Raw genomic sequence first — 18,572 nt, forward strand, 5'->3', positions numbered from 1 at the left:
ATATTCCTAATTTTTTTTAAAATTTTTATTTTACATCCACAACATTTAATTTTAATACTTTTTTCTTACACATCATTCTTCTATTTTCAATTTTTACATGCACCTCCTTTACCTTTTTTTCACCCACCTATTTTCATAGCATGTAAAAACTAAAAGAGAAAAAAATGTGTGTAAAATAAAAAAAGAAAGTAGAAAATTAAAAGTTAGAGGTGTAAAATTAAAAAAACTAAAAAAAAATTATAAAATTTTATAATTTTTTTTAAAAAATAAAAGAAATATACTTATAAAAAAAAAGGAGGTGTATATATCATCAGCCAACTTATTCTGGTAGCGATGATGATGGGCCAAACAAAGAGAAGGACCTGGACTGTGCATGGGGAAGCCCACTTCAATTGAATCCATTCGTTTTCCAGTTTATAACGGTTGGTCTGATTATTAAAAGGCCCAGCTTGATTATAAAATGACTCAGCTTGATCCACTTGAATTAAGGATTGATAATACGCTCATGATATATACACCTCTTTATTTTTATAAGTACACTTTTTTCTTTTAAAAAAAATTATAAAATATTATAATTTTTTTTTAAAAAATTTAATTTTACACTTTCAATTTTCAATTTGTTACTTTATTTTTCTTATTCACATACTTTTTTTTTCTTTCAATTTTCACATGCTACCAAAATAGGTGGGATGAAGGAAAAATAAGGGGGTGCATGTAAAAATTGAAAAAAGAGGAAAGATATGTGAAAAAAAAGTACTAAATTAAATGTTGTGGATGTAAAATTAAAAAATTTAAAACAAAAAATTAAGAATATTTTAAAATTTTAATTATTTTTTTAAAAGGAGGTGTACTTATAAAAAAAAAAAGGAGATGTATATATCATGAACCTTGATAATATTGCTTGGACCAAATAGAAAAAGAAAGAAAACCTATGCTTGGTGATTATTATTATTTTTCTTTAAAGACCTAATGACACAAAATGACCCATCAAACAAGTATCTCTAAATTGTTGATATATACACCAAGCAATTTTCCTTAAGTACATTTTTTTTAAAATAAATTAGAATAAGATACGATCATGTACAAGTTCAAAGCATAGTTATCAACTTTAAAAATAAAAATAAAAATTAGTGTGATTATAGATATATATTTCAAACAATCTTTTTGTTTTGTTATTTTGTTTCTCATTTCGTCCATATAAAAAAAAATTTATTATAATACATTCCATCAAATAAAATTACTTTGATTTAAATCCACTTTTGATACCAACAAAATGTGGTGTGTTTGGTAGATTACGTTATCCCTTTTATATATATATATAGTTGGAAGTTTAATCCTTAGTCCTAAACCCTAAAGATGTTAACTTGCTTGTAAATGTCACTATCTAACAATTATTTAATTATTTTGACTTTCATTTAAAAAAAAAAAAAATTATACAAATATGGTTTTTTTTTTAAATCTCAATTAAAACTTATAATCTATTAAAATATTTTAAATATTTTTATTTTCTTATGTCACTAATTAATTGATAGACAATATTATTTAAAGACATATTAATATCTTTTGTTTAATTTTAAATGATATATTAATAAATAGACTAATATTATTTAATTTTAAAAATTATCAAATTTGTACTAAAAAAATTTGGAGGAGGAGGAAATTACATATTCACATAGCATATGAATTAAAAGTGGATTTAAGCTGGTTACTTTTCTAATATTTTAAAACAGAAAAAAAGCCCTACCTTACAATAGGCCAAGCTGTTAAAAAATATCTAAAACATGTTCTTTCATTTTCATAATCACGTATCTTCATTAAATGTTATCTCTTGATTATTGTCATGTCAACAACTTATATAATTATCTGTGTCTCTAAATTTTTATTTGTCTCGTCTTTTTGTGCGATTCAAGCTTCACATTTTCCCATTATACAATAATTAATTTTTAACTTTTGAAATGCCCTTAAAAAAAAATTATTTATTTTTTAAACCCTATTTCTTAATTATTTATAAATATAGACACTAAAAAAATATATAACAAAATTCTGCTGATTATAAAATATTTTATGATAAAAATAATAAAATATTTATCATGACATTGTTTTCATTATAGTTACTTACGGAAACAATTATACAATAAATTTTATAATTATTTAATGTAAATAATTGTAAAATACATATTATACTGTATCATAGATTTTATTTTATTTTTTCATTAATTTAACTTACATTATTTTCCTAGTTTTAACGATTATGATAATATTAGTATATTATTATTAACATTATTTTTATTTTATCATAACAATGCTGCTTAATTCAGTTATTATTTGAAAAACTATATATAATTTTTTATATAATTTAATATTTTTAATGGAGTTTGTTTCTTTTTAGAATTTTGTTTGTACACACTGTTAATTGCACCAAAACTTTTCTACACAGGATTCTATTTTTTATTTTATTTTATCACATCATCGTATTAATTAATATGATGGCTGATGTAGTGATATGGTGAACTCCTATTTTATTTTATTTTTTCATTAATTTAACTTACATTATTTTCCTAGTTTTAACGATTATGATAATATTAGTATATTATTATTAACATTATTTTTATTTTATCATAACAATGCTGCTTAATTCAGTTATTATTTGAAAAACTATATATAATTTTTTATATAATTTAATATTTTTAATGGAGTTTGTTTCTTTTTAGAATTTTGTTTGTACACACTGTTAATTGCACCAAAACTTTTCTACACAGGATTCTATTTTTTATTTTATTTTATCACATCATCGTATTAATTAATATGATGGCTGATGTAGTGATATGGTGAACTCCTATTGGGTATGTGTGTAAAATCATTTTAAAAGGAAAATGCATTTTTTTTATCACATCATCGTATTAATTAATATGATGGCTATGGAGTAATATGGTGAACTCCTATTGGATATGTATGTAAAATCATTTTAAACGGAAAATGCATATTTTCTTTTTTTATCATTTTGAAAAATACAACAAAAGAAACGTTCTTACCGAAAATCTGCTGTAGAGCTGATCCGCCAGGTAAGATCGGTGAACCTCCTTCACTGGTACGCTCGTGTTCCAAGATGGGGGTGGTACCTGCAAAAGAGACTCTGATGCTAAAGTTAGGGTTTGTGTGAGTATGAATCTCGTATATATAATGCACGTACCTTGATGTATATTAGGGTTGTGTTAGGCCTTGGGCCTGAGATTAGTTGTGATTTGATTAGGTAGAGAATCTCGCCTAGACCGAGATTCCCAGAGATCAGTTAGAATCTCTTAAGTGTCGAGCTGACGCCACGTAGCGCGTGTCTGAGATTGGCTCGTACTATGGTACCGAGCTCGGAGCTCGACTTCGAAGTACGGATAGTACAAGAAACAAACAACACAATCTCCTAATAAAATTACTTGCATATCAATTAGTTTAACGGATATGCACTTTTAAGATATTTTACAGTTGTATTTTGTAGTATTTCAAAAAAACATATATGAAGCGAGTAATAATAGTTGTGATGCTCACACACATGAATATAGACCATGTAGGTATTTAGTACAAACCGGACAATTTTTCTAGAGTGTGCTTAACTTTTTACATTTTTATTTTAAATTTAAATTTGAATTTAAAAGTGTATTGTATCGTGTTGAAAGAATATTATGTAACTCATGTAAAAATTTATGGATGATTTAATTATTTTATTAATTTAATTAATTAATTGGTAATAAAGAGTTGTTATAAAATAATCTATTATTAAGAGTCATAATAAACATGTTTTATTGGTTCTTAATAGAGGAATTAATGAAACACTATTATAATAATAAAATAGATGAATTATAATTTTACTTATAAAAGGCCTCTAATATTCGATTATCTAATGAGTGTAAGGAAGGATTAAAATTAGAAGAATTCTTCCTTTAGCTAATAAGTGTAAGGAAGAAAGAACTCTCCTGAAAAACTTCTAAAAGAAAATCTCACTTCGATTTTTCTTCAAATTTTGCATTTTCAACTTTTTCCAACACATGCAGCCTATAATCCAGCCAACAACATTCACCCACAACATAGAAAATACCAAAACTACAACACACAACAAAAGATTCAACTCATAATCATCTTATTTCTACTTCTCCTCAAAACTCATTTCAACATTCCACTATTCTCACCCAAATCCACACCTAAAACTCCATCATTTCAAGGAAAACAAGGAAATGGAGCATCCCTAACCTCGAATTCGCAAACTCCGAGGTTCCGAGCTAGATGAGAACTTTGGAGAAGAACTCTAAGCTACCACAGAGTGAACGAGAAAGAAGAAGGAGCTTCGACTCCGCAATCCTGGCTCCATTACGTTCAAGAAAGAATAGAAAAATGGAGAAAGTTGAGAAATCTCTCGATCCCGAAGCTTGAAGCAAAAAAGAAAAGAGAAAGAATAAAACTTGGGGCATCACAAAATATATATATATATATATATATATATATATATATATATTAAAAAATTAAATTTTAATGATTAATAATATTCACTTGCCCTATGTATGGGGTCAATATAAGGCAAATGAAAATAATATATGACTATATGGTATATCTATTTATAAAACTAAAATTCATATATAATACAACCTTCATCGGCATATATAGAAAATAAATGAGTCTTATTTTAGTTTTAATTATAAGAAATAAGAATCTATTTTTAAATGTATTAATTGATAACTTTTTTTTAGTCTTATACTCATTTTTCATGAAAGTGAATCTATATATTAGACAACTAACATTATAATTTATGCTTGTTGATTGAAAAAGTTACTCATTAACTTTTGAGTGGTATCATTAGATTAATATAACTATCATTTGTAAACTATTTAATTCTATGGGTATTTTCTAAAATAAAATTTTAAACTATGACATTATTAATTACAACTAACTTAACTATTTTTATTGGTCTTATTAAAAATATATTCTTCATCCCGCAATGACCAGTCATAACATTCAAAAAAATTTCTAAAATGAATAATATTCTCCAATGTAATCTTAATTTTTTTCAATTTATTTTTGGCTAAAAACTTATTTTAGTCCCTTATAATCTTTTTTTGTTTTAAATTAGTCCCTCATTAATTTTTGGTCTCAATTTGGTCCCAAACTAATTAATAGGTTTCAATTTAGTCCCAAATTAATTAATTAGTTTCAATGTGGGACTTCCGTCCAAATTATTTAAACGGAGTTAACTTTTGGCCACGTGGATGCCACGTAGATACATACGTGGCATCCACGTGGATGAGATTTTTTTTTGTGAAAACACCTGGACCCGGAACGGCCCGTTCTGAAACCGGAACGGGCTGTTCTGGTTGCAAAATTAAAACACCACCAGTGAAGCAGAACGGCCCGTTCCAAAATTGTGAATAAAATATTCTTTAATTAATTGTGTTTTTGATATTATAATTATGCAATTTTGATCTTTAAGGTTTTAATTGAGTAATTTCAGTCCTTAAAAGATTATAGTTGTGTAATTTTAGTCTCACAATTTTTAATTGAACAATTTTAATCTCTCAAATATCATAATTGTGCAATTTTAGTCTTTCTCATTAATAATTTAATAATTTTAAAATTTTAATATATATATATAATGTTTTAAAACTATATAATTGTTTGTTTTTTTAAATTAACGTATATATTTTTTTTTAATGTATCAAATGATATATATTTATTATTACTAAATAAATAAAATTTATATATTATTAGTATTTTAATATTACTGATAAATTAATATCAATAATATTTTTACTATATTTATAAATAAACTAATAATTTGATAAATATAACTTAATATATATTAATATACTTTTACAAAAATATAAATATATAAGATCAGATATATATTTTTAATTAATATACTTATATTTTTGTAAAAGTATATTAATATATAACAAGTTATATTTATCAAATTATTAGTTTATCTATAAATATATTAATAGTATTATTAATATAATATCAAAAATTATAATATACGTTAATTTGAATAGATAAATAATTATTTAATTTTAAAACATTATATATATATATATATATATTAAAATTATTAATTTTTAATGGGAGAAACAAAAATCATACTATTATGATATTCGAGAGACTAAAATTGTTCAATTAAAAATTGAAGGACCAAAATCGCGCAATTGTAATTCTTTAAGGACTAAAATTATGCAATTAAAATCTTGGAGATCACAAAACTGCACAATTGTAATACTTGAGAGATAAAAAATGCAATTAAACCAATATTCTTGATTAATTTTATTAAAAAATATAATAATTTTGAAAAATATTTTTTTATGGTAAAAATTTTAAAATTACTTATTTTTATAAAATATAATTGTCTTATAAATAGAGTAATAATTTTTTCTTTTTCTCTTTCTGTTTGAAAAAATATTTAAATATCACTTTATAATTTTTTGCAACTTATTTAAGATTAAAAGAATAAAATGATAAAAATTAATAAGATAAACATAATAAAATAAAATATAAAAAAATATTAATATATTTATTTTATTATATATAATAACATAATTAAAATATAATTAATAATATATATTTTATAAAATTATTAATATTTTATATACAAAAAAAAATAAAATAAAACCGCAATGACCAGTCTTAACATTAAAAAAATTTTCTAAAATGAATAATATTCTCCAATGTAATCTTAATTTTTTCCAATTTATTTTTTTATAAGTTATTTAATTATCACAATTAAAAGTAATATACTTATTAAGAAGGTAAGTTATTTTAGTAAATTAATATAAAAAAAATTAATATATTTATTATTATTCTTAATTTATGTGTAGAAATTTTAAATCACAGTAAACGAACATAGTAACCTTTAATGACTAATAGTAATAATATCCGGTTGTTCTATATATGATGCAAGTATATGACAAGTGGATAAAAATACAAAGGTTTTTGCCTCGTAAGTCCTAACCTACCATTCTCACCAGTGGATATTTATCTACATGTTTTGAATATTTTTTTTTCAAGTATTTATATTCTCATTTTTGGACTTCATTGGTTCCAATATTTCTCAAACATTCACAAGTGGCTTAGAGGAGCTAAATAAGAACAATCAAGTGTATTTTCTGATCTGATTAGAACATGATTAGGAACAACTAACATTTTATTTTTCTACCGATGAAACTTTGCCACTTTAACTGGCAAAGTAAGTTTAGGCAAATAAGAGAGCAACCTATAAATGACCAATGCCATACACCAATTCAATTATTCAAGTTTGGTGGTGACAATTCATCGACTATTCACATGTTATAGAGCAAGTCATAATGTTGCTGAATGCTGAAAATTTTCTTATATAACTTATAACTTTACTTTGTGGGAGAAGGTCCTGTTGTTTGGTTTCTGCTAATGCAATTGAAAAGAGATGAAATTTCAACCATTAAATTTTTTATCCACGTGTCATTCTCTCAATGCATGAACTAGATTTCTCCATTTCTCTATGGGGAGGATCTGGAGACACATGACTTGAGAATTCAATCTTGTTACCGTGTGTTGTATTAACATCAAAATATGATTTTTCACGTTTAACTGGAAGGAAAAAATAATAGCTTCTCCGTAAATTGATAATTGGACATGGAGAGATAAAGAATTTGTGTTTAAAAATTGAAACCAAACACATACTTAATATACTTTAAAAAAAATCAATTATCAACCAATTGTGTTAGAACTTGTTATTGTATAAATATTAATTACTAATTATATATTAAAAATTATTAAATTAAAAATAGAAACTAACATTATTAATAACAAAGTTTAATAATAGTAATATTTTTTTACACCATAATAGTAATACTTTTAGTCTCCTTACTATATATATATATATATATATATATATATATATATATATATATATATAATTTTTTTCTTATCTATATATCCATTTTTTAAAATATACTTATCCTTTATACTTTTGATTTATTCATTCACCTAACATCTAATATATAATAAAAAATATCCATGTGACACAAAATAAATAGTAAATATATTTATCCTTCATACTTTTAATTTATTCATTCACCTAACATCTAATATATAATAAAAAAAATATCCATGTGACACAAAATATAAAATATAGACACGAATATAAGAGTAACTATTTAGTAATGTGCACAATTTTTATCCATAATGTGCACAATTTAGTAACTAATTTCTTAAGTCTCCATTTTTTGATTAGATATTTTCATCCTTAAATTTAATAATTATATATAAATAAATAATATAAAATTGGTAAGGATTAATTTAAAAAGAAAAAAAGGAAAAGTGGAATTAATTGTTAAAATAAATAGGAAGGTTGAAAAATGTGGAAAGAAGTAATGGTGGCAATGGCATGTAGTGAAGAGTGAAGAGTGAAGCAACCCGATTTCTCTCTCTACTCTCTATTCTGAGTGTAACCCACTTTATCTATCTCACTCTCACCACCCAATCTCAAAACCCAATCCCATTTGAACCTCTCTTTGGAGTGAAACCCTCAATCTCATCACAATCACAATGGCATGCTCAGCCACCTCTGCAACCCTCTTCTCCTCCTTAAACCCTAAGCCTCTCTTCTCTCCCAACGCCTCTCTCTCCCTCCCCAATTCCCTCCGCCTCAACCCCCTCTCTCTCCCCACGCGCCCTTCGCTCTCCCTCACGCGCCCCTCCCACACTCGCCGCTCCTTCCTCGTCAAAGCCTCCTCCGTAACTAACCTTCTCACCTTACTCGCCCTTTTCTTTCGCCCATAATGTTTTTTTGTTGTTGCTAATTTTTTTTTTTTTTTTTTTAATGAACAGAGTGAGCTTCCGCTTGTTGGAAATACTGCACCGGATTTTGAAGCCGAGGCTGTGTTTGATCAGGAGTTTATCAATGTAAAATTGTTTGCTTTTCATTGTCTTGTTGTTTCATTTTAAGCTAAAATGGGTTTTAGGTTTCTTCTTAATTTTGGGTCAGAATTGGTCTTTGTCTTGGTCTTGATTCCTCTACTTTAACTGTGTAAGCGCTAAGAAAGAGAATTGGTGAGTGAATTTTGTTACTCAATCTAGTAAGAGGGATGAAATTCACCCATTATAAAATAAAAATACCAGTTAAAAGGACTAGGACCAATTTTGCCTGAAATTGAGGAACTAAAACACGTTTTATTTTTAATTATGGTTTTTGCAAAGTTTTTGTGCTTGTTGGCTTAAGCATTGTGATTCCAGGTGAAACTCTCTGATTACATTGGGAAGAAGTATGTTGTGCTCTTCTTCTACCCGTTGGATTTCACCTTTGTTTGTCCCACAGGTTAGTGGACTTTTTTTACCAGGGTATAATAATCAGGTTGAGATATATGTCTGTTTTGTTTGTCTGGTTTAACTTATTTTAGAAAAATAAGGGTCTGTTTGGTTTGACTAATTTTTTTTTTTTTTTTTCACTTTTAATTACAAAATTGTTATCTTGTTTTCATTTTGTTTTATGTTTTCAAATTCTCTATTTTCACTATTTTTGTATAAACTTTTAAAAACAGGAGATAGCAGAGGCTTTTTATCAAACCAAATGACCCTAATAGTTCATTTTTGTTAGTTGTGTAAGATAGTTTTCGAACAAAAAGGGACTGATATTTCTCTGGGGAAAAACATTACATTACTAAGCCTTGTCTACCCCTAACTCCCTAACAATGACATCTGTTACTTGTCCACAGAAATCACTGCCTTTAGTGACCGGCATGCAGAGTTCGAGGCACTGAATACTGAGATATTGGGTGTTTCAGTTGACAGTGTGGTGAGTTAGTTTAGACGCTTTTTTTAGTTACTATAGCTGGCTCAGTTGATGGGGAAAATCTCATATTCTGCTTTATATGACATTCTTCTGCCTGTTGTATTATGAAAAGGATTATGTCTGCTTACAATCTTTGTGCATTTTAAGGATTTACTAAGCTAGTTATTAGCATGATTAATCTAATAAGTTAAAAGCTTCAAGCTTACTGTATTTGCATTTGTCGCTGAAGACATGCTTCATGGAGCGAAAGTTTGGTCTGAGGAATTACTTCATAACTAAAGGAAGAGGGGAATATCTGAGTGGAAGCTTCACTTGAGCTTAGATAATTGAAACATGTTTTTGTTGATCAACAGATGTAATAAGATTATATGATATTTATAAAGTAATGCACATGACCTTTGCATAGACAGCAACAGTACTCTAACATGTAGATGTGTGCCCTAGAAAAAAAAAAAGGTGTTGGGCTTAGTCGGTTCTTTATGTTCTGATGTCTGTGTCATACCCTATCTAATTGAACTTCCAATGTTTATTTCTTCTTGATTTGTGATGCTGTTGTTATTATTGTAGTTCTCGCACCTTGCATGGATCCAAACAGATAGAAAGTCAGGTGGCCTTGGTGACTTGAAGTATCCTTTGATTTCTGATGTCACCAAATCCATTTCAAAATCTTATGGTGTTCTCATTCCTGATCAGGTATGTTCTGACATGACATTTGTTTGAAAAAATGTTACTTATGGATGGATAAATTAAAAGAAATATAATCTAATTTGTTTGTTGTCTTTTCTCTCTCAAAACCTGCCTAGGAAGGGGTATATCATGTTTCATATGAGGCATAGTCTCCCCCATTTGCATAATTTGCGAATTATCACTTATCAGACCTGCTCTCTAATCAAATCAAGTTTTAATTTGGTTTTGCTAAGGACTTGAACCATTGCCGTGAACTTTTCCTTTCCCAATCATCAACTTATATGCTTATGTTTCTATGTTTTCTGGAATGCAATGTAGGAAATAGCTTTAGGTGTTAGTAGGTAGCACCAAGTGTTGACATTGGAAACTTGCCTTTCATTCCACTTTATCAGACTTGTGTCCTAATGACTCTGAATGCTTCCAATGATATAGGGCATTGCATTGAGAGGATTGTTCATCATTGACAAGGAAGGAGTCATTCAGCATTCTACCATTAACAACTTGGCAATTGGTAGAAGTGTTGATGAGACAAAGAGAACTCTCCAGGTAAATTATGAACTTAATTTGGGGTGTTATGACAGCATAATTTTTTTTCAGAATCTTAGAAAGTGAGTTGAGACCTTATTCAATTCCACAAAATGACTTGTAAAATGAGGATTGTTTCTTACTTATGTGCTCTATTATGGTCATTTCAATCGTCGATGTGCGATCTACAACAAAAAAATATCACATTTTTTCTGTTTTACCTTTCTATAATGTACATAATTTTGTTGCCCCCTTTATGTCCATTTGTGTTGCAGGCCTTACAGTATGTGCAGGAGAACCCAGATGAGGTTTGCCCTGCTGGGTGGAAGCCTGGGGAGAAGTCCATGAAACCAGACCCTAAACTCAGCAAAGACTACTTCGCAGCGGTGTAGCTAGGATAATAGTTGAGAGAGTGGTCATCTGCATCTGTATCAATCAGTGGGTCAATGTTTTGTAATTCCTTAAATTTTTGAGCCGCAGGTATGGTAATACTAATAAATTCATGCTGGTGTAATGGATTTTGAAGTGTACTATGTATTATTTTGCAATTTCTGTTGATTATGATCTCTCTATTTCGTGTTCATATATGAACATATCTTTTGCCAACACTTGAGTTCCAGCAAGTTATTATTTCTGTGCAAAATGTGATATAATTGGAAACTACCACGTTGCTGATAAAAGGAAATTGAGAAGCTAAAAGAAATAAGGAGTTTAAATAAAAAAACTATTCTTAAATTTTCTACAAGCGAACAGAAAATTTTTTCAAGGGATTGAAGCACACAACATTTTTAGCTTGAAGCACGGTTGGTGTACGGTTAGCTAAAAAGGAAATTTTGTTGCCCCCTTTATGTCCATTTGTTGCCCCCTTTATGTCCATTTGTTTCAAAAGCTTGATCTGATAAGTGGAAGCACACAACATTTTTAGCTTGAAGCACGGTTGGTGTACAGGTTCATTTATCTTGTATTGGAATTGTAATCATTTTAATTTTCTACCAGTGGTATGCGCGTTATCTATTGTAATTTTAATTTTATTTTTAATCATATGAATATTAAAGGGATTCAATACACAATAATTTAAAAAAATTGTAAATTTGGTTTTCTTTATGACAATCCATAATGAGTAGACAATATTTATTCTTCACTCTTGAAATAGCAAAATATAATTGACATGAAAAAATCTAAATTGTTTATGAAAAATGATATATATATATATATATATATATATATTATATGTAAACATCAAAATAATTAATAATTTAATTTTATAATATTATAAAATTAAAAAATAGCAAAATATTTATCAATTAGGCTGATTTAAAATATTGATAATTCAATTACTTGGAAAAGTTATGTTTAATTAATTTTATTAATTTATGTAAAATTATTTTTTCCATAAAATTGTGGATATTAAATTTATAATGGGAAAAATACACGTTTGAATTTAATATTAGTCTTAAATATATATCTTTATAACTAAACTATTGTTATCATATTGGGTTCATTTATTCAAAACAAAAAATAAATAAATTTTTAAAAAAATATTTTTAAGAAGTAGATAGAAATTGTTTATTAAAAAGTAAAAAAAAATTCTGAAACAAACATGTCCATTACCTATAGGATTGGAGGTTGTATTTTAAGCATTGTCACTTTATAACCTATTTAATGATTTCTCATTTTAATTAAGGATGAAAATAAGTTAAATCAGATTAAAATTTTCTAAATATAGACCTAATCTTGATTGCATATACATGGCTTGAATCTAGTGTGTTTACGTATCATAAGTATTTTTTTAAACGCTTTAACATGACTTATATAAAAGTCTAACTTTACTTACAAATCATTTTAACTGTCTATTCTGTAATAATTTAACATAAATATAGAAGTAAAAAATAAATATACTAAGTATACATACAATTCCCTATTTTTTCATATTCCCATCTTTTATGTATTAACAATCAAACCTTTATACATATACAGTGTATATTGACATTAACATAGTCACACACTTCAATCGGGTATGCATATCAGAGGTGGAGGAGGATGATCCCCAAGTGATGTTATGGATTTTATTTTGTATCTATGAAATTGTTTTACTATTTTTTTTTATTCCATGTTATATTAGACTTATTTTGTAATGTGTCGTCTTCACCTGTTTTGTGTTGTTTCATATTATGTCAGACTTATTCGTACAATTATGTTAACTTAATTTAACTTGGTTAAAGCATAAAATTTAAGCATCAAAATTAACTAAACAAATTAATGATATATAAATAACTCAGCACTTTACTGGTATATATATAGGCTGACACAGGTGTTGATATTGATAATTGATGAAAGTGTCGTTTGAAATTTACTATATACAATGAAAACTTTTTTTATTTTTTATTTTTTATTTTTATTGTGTAATATGAATTCATTGTATATTATGAATTTATACACTTGTTTCCGTTGTGTATAATGAATACGCATACCCTGCATCCCTTTACAACACAACGGAAACAAATTCTGTTCTGTAATGATCAGAACATAAACATGTTTCCATTAAGGATATTTATGTTAAAAAAGAAAAAAAAAAAGTGTATAAAGTTAGCGAAAAGAGAAGTGAGAACGAACAAAACTCAATAGTCCACGAGGCTCAATGTTGGGCGCATAAGCCCAATTCTCATACTAGCCCAAACCACTTCCTAGCCTAGGCTCAAATATATTCTTAGTCTCTCAAATTTAAAGTAAATATATATATATATATATATATATATTAATTTAAAATTATTATTTTTAATTCTAAATTTTATTTTAATCTTTATATTCAAATTTTGTTAAAAAATTTATTAAATATTATTGTATAAATTCTACCTATTGATATCTCTGCTAGTAAAAACATCATATTAAATCCAGTTGATATTGCATAACTGTATTAATTTATCACTTTCAGATATATTATTGGTGACTTAAGGGATTAAAACAAAATTTTTAAAAATTATAAAGACTAAAAAGAATTATTTTAAATTTAAGAGATCAAAAATAAATTTATCTTAAATTTAAGGAACTAAAAACATATTTAAGTCAATTTTTAATCACAAGTTAATTTATAAAAACTTGAAAATTCTCAATGTCAAAGTAATGTCCTAAAACAACACAACATTATATACACTTCGAATTTATTGATGAAAGTTTGAACTGGTGAGTTGGATAGACCTTTCGAGAAGATTAGACTCAAGGGTCGAGCATTCCACGTACTAGCCAGAGTTAGCAATTATCTGAAACACAGATTCCAATCTAGGAGCCTTGTTCTTGTTTGTTAGAAAAAGGAAAAAAAACACACACACACACACCAAATTTTGTTAGTTACAACGCTAAACTGTGCCATATTCAACAACTAATATGTGCTGTGTATTAAAAACTAATAAAAAGCATCACAACTTATATAAGTGGTTCAATTTCCGTTTTTTCAGGAGATTTTAGAAATTTAATGTTGATATAAGAGACGAGAAACATTATAGTCTAGAAGAAAAAAAAATGACGTACTCTACACGGCATGCCACTCTGGTTTTGGCTTTATTTGGTCTTAATTCAGCTACCAAATTCCCTATATAAATAAAAGGATTGTTTAGTGCACTTAAGAGAATGAGACTAAATTAAAATAAATAAATCGCAAAAGGGAATATCTGTGTATCCGTGTGATCTTTTATTGGATATAACACAATTTTAGGCACTGCCTTTGTCATTGGTCAAAGTCACCAAACATGGTATCGAACCACTTGCTCCAAACAAATTTCTAACATGGGACAAAATCCTAGTTCATGTGATATTATGAGTTAAACTACCGTTACGCCATCATTTGGTTTATAGCATTGCAATCTGCTGATTATTCCATGAAATCCAGTTCGGAATTTTCACAAACTAAAAATAAGGTTGTTAGGTATATAAATCGTGAGATATAAGTTATAGCCTTTTTTATTTTATGGTAGCAATAACAAGTGTTATTATAAAACTGCAATGAGTATGCTCTTATGTTGGTTGATTTAATGAGTTTTTTTTCTTAAAGTTGCATATTGGTTGATATAAATCCTGGTTTTCTCATAAACTATAATTTATCAGAGAAAATTCTGTTCGGGACCTATTTAGTTTCTAAATATGAACACTTTTTCTAATAGAAAAAAGGTATGAGATCAACCCTTTTCCCTAAACTTTTCATAAACATTGATTCTAGGATCATTACCATCGCCAGTTGAATATCACATAAAACAGAGAAAATAACTTCCATGCCCTTTGTAGGAGAGTTTTAACAAATGTTAGGATATTGGTTAAAGAATTAAAAATAGAAAGTTTTTATTTGAAAGTATTATTATTGTACCTTCACTGTAAATTTTTTAATAATTTTTTATTCATTAGTAATTCTTTAATCAATATCCTTAACTACCCATTACCAAAATCCTTTATTTTATTGAATTTAATTACTTTCAATTATAAATGATTGTTGATAGCCAAACGTCATAAAGATAAAATAACTCAGGTCGTTCTCATTCCAAATTTGTAGGATGACATTCAAAAGGTAGGGATAAGAATAAATATTAATTAATTTCCCTTAAGCCTTTTCTTAATTAATTCTCTATCTGATTATATTTTTGATAGCCAGTGCAGCAGAATATTTTGAATCAGTTATAAATTTAGCTAACAGCCAAACCTGATGCAGACCTACTGCTAGTAGTTGGGAATTCTATAGTTTCTTGTTGAACCAGGACTTTAATTAGATCAATGAAAATTAGTTCAGACTCGTTCAGTTAATTTTCTAATGGTCGGTGACTAGGAATTTTCCAATAAGATTGGATTAGATTTGATCTCATCTAATTGATTAAATCAAATTTGTTTGGTGGGCAAGTGCTAATTTACTACAGATCATGTGCCTCACATGTATTTTGTTACATCACAATTTTCTTATTCTATATTTTATATATGGTGGGACATTTCTCACATCATGTAATTGGACGAGTGAGACGCTAGAAAAATGTTCCCAACAAATAAAGGCTTCAACCAACTTTACAATGAAAAATTAATTGAGGTAAAGAAGTGATAACATGAATTAAAATAATGCTGCTAGTGATGTGGCATTGGCCGACAAGGTTATTATTGTTGTTACTTGTTACAAGCGTGTTTAGTTCAACCTTTCTTTCAAAATGTGTAATGAATTAACCCAGAATGATGAATTCATTGTAGACATAATCGATTTTTACTCTCTAGACCTAATTAATGTTTAGACTTTAGATTTCCTTTACATGTGTGACTGCTGTCTTTAAGAACTCTTGAGTTCACAAAGTGAAATATAGTTTCTACACAACAATTTCACCTAATCTAGACATAACTATTTCCATTCCTTCTTTTTGGAACAACGCTGCAAAACCCCACCTCCATACTAATTCAGTGAACATTCTCATGTTTAATTATCCATGTCGTGACATACTGACATGTCGCACCAACTTTTAATAGAGAACAAAAATGTTAAATGATTGAAAGGTTATTATTGAGAGTTGTTTTGTAAATATATATATTTTTCAAAAGGAATATGCTTGTATATTAGGTATTTATTACACATTTCTCTATATTAATATGATATTATCTATTTTAAGTTTAAATTCTTGTAAATTTATGTTTAATCATTACTCAAAAAATATTAATGAAAATTTGTTTTGTAATTCTAATTGAACCTTTGATTCTTATACTAGGGATAAATTGTTTTATAGAAATATATTTTTCAAGAGGAATATGATATTTTGTTGTGTACTAAGTATTCTAAACATTTTCATATGGATATGATATTATCTACTTTGGATTTAGACTTTTATAGATTTACTTTTCATCATCATTCAAAAAATTTCATACTAGAAATACTTTGTGTGTTTATAAATTCATGTTCTTCCTTTTATTTTAAACTCGACAATGAAAATTTTGTTTAGATCGTAAATATTATATAAACATTTAATTAAGAATTTAATTTATTAAAAGAAGTTAACTACTTAAATAGATCTTATTATTCCAAGAAATTAGTCTTTAATTTTGTGTTAAAAATATCCTAGTTCAACATCTTTTTACGAGCTAAAGTTTGAATATACATAAACAAACTTTAATCTTTTGAATTTGGAATAACTCATCATGATCATATTAATTCCTGAAATTAAGAAATATGTTAGTAAGTCTCTAAAATTAAGTATAACTTGATAATTATATTAATATAAAACTTGAAAAATGTGTGAATAAAGTAATAATATTAATATATTTAAAAACAAAAAAGATATTAAATAATTAAATTCAAAGACTTATTTATATATTTTAATAACTTATTTATCGATTTCTTATTTTAAGGTTCCGATAGGATGATGTCTTCCAATTTCGGAAACTAATGTATTTATTCTCCTGTAAACATTGTTTACAAAACAATCTCTTTCACTCTCAAATTGAGTTTTATGACAATTGGTTTTGGTAGGGGAGTTTGTAATCTCTTTACAATTGAAAGAGATTAAAAATCACATTAGATGAGAAAATTTTAAAATTTCAAAGAATTTAAAATTTTAAAAATTTGAATTACATTAATTTTAATTTTATTATTTTTTAAATATTTTGTTTGGAGTCAATTTAAATTTTTTAGTTTTGATATGATAATTTAATTTTCTTTATGATAAAATTGATTTTATATATATATATATATAAAAGATATCTTTAAGATTAAATTTTATAAAATAAATATTAACTAATTTTTAAATATTTAATAATTTTAAAATTAATATTAAATGATATTTAATAATTTAAGAAATACTTTAAATATTTAATGATAAAAAAGTATTAATATTTTTTATATAGATGAGAAAAGAAATAAAAAAATATAAAAAAATTACATTCTTATTTTTTTTAAAAATAACTTGAAATTTTACTATTTTAAAAAATTTCACAAAAATTTATATTTTAAATTCTTTATTTAAACAAAATATTTTATCCTATTTTATTCCAAGACATTTAAAATTCTTAAAAGAAAAATCCAATCTTCCTTTTGATGTTGGAAGCATCTTAACTAAATCTAAATCAAAGATAGCTCTAAGTGATTACCAATGATCAGTGAGTAGAAAATGGGCTATGCCAATTGGTGCCGCAACTAGGGGACTATAATCATGTGGCCATTTTGACACACGTGACAATCCTTTGTGCAATGAGACATCTAATATACTCTGTTATCTAACTATTAATATGCTAAGAAAAACATTTTCCTTTCTAATTATTAACAATTTTGGCCTAATATTATTGTGCCAACAGCATCTTCCACCCAAGAATATCGCTAGATAGCTCGTAAACAGCTGTGCAATATACACACAATGATGATTAAGAGTGGATTATATCAAACATTAAAGAAACCATAAACCTGAATTCAGAAGTGATAATAATTGAGTTATCTCATTATTTAGAGCAAGATGACTCTAAAGAATTATAGTATAGCATTTGATTTATTTATTTATTTTTAATGTAAAAGTATAGTCCAAAAAGAGAAGAGAGGAAAAGGGATAAAAGGCAATGCTCTTGG

General features: G+C 26.6%; 1 protein-coding gene across 1 annotated transcript; it reads left to right on the plus strand.

The window, feature by feature from the left end:
* Window positions 1-8,383: 8,383 nt before the first annotated feature.
* On the plus strand, window positions 8,384-11,614 carry LOC109805659 (2-Cys peroxiredoxin BAS1, chloroplastic). Its single transcript, XM_020367833.3, has 7 exons — window positions 8,384-8,742; window positions 8,836-8,910; window positions 9,241-9,322; window positions 9,720-9,799; window positions 10,364-10,489; window positions 10,916-11,029; window positions 11,284-11,614. Exons 1-7 carry the CDS (start codon window positions 8,554-8,556, stop codon window positions 11,398-11,400), a joined length of 783 nt encoding a protein of 260 aa, XP_020223422.1. The 5' UTR covers window positions 8,384-8,553; the 3' UTR covers window positions 11,401-11,614.
* The last annotated feature ends 6,958 nt before the right edge of the window (window positions 11,615-18,572 follow it).

Source organism: Cajanus cajan, chromosome 7 (genome assembly GCF_000230855.2).
Source record: "Cajanus cajan strain Asha chromosome 7, NIPB_CcT2T_4, whole genome shotgun sequence".
Classification (NCBI taxonomy): domain Eukaryota; kingdom Viridiplantae; phylum Streptophyta; class Magnoliopsida; order Fabales; family Fabaceae; genus Cajanus; species Cajanus cajan.

Bases quoted from the DNA above. Each gene is read 5' to 3' on its own strand.
- LOC109805659 (XM_020367833.3), top strand. From the start codon at position 8,554: ATGGCATGCTCAGCCACCTCTGCAACCCTCTTCTCCTCCTTAAACCCT. The intron at 8,743-8,835 runs GTAACTAACCTT...TTTAATGAACAG, and splicing joins TCCTCGTCAAAGCCTCCTCC to AGTGAGCTTCCGCTTGTTGG. The intron at 8,911-9,240 runs GTAAAATTGTTT...TTGTGATTCCAG, and splicing joins TTGATCAGGAGTTTATCAAT to GTGAAACTCTCTGATTACAT.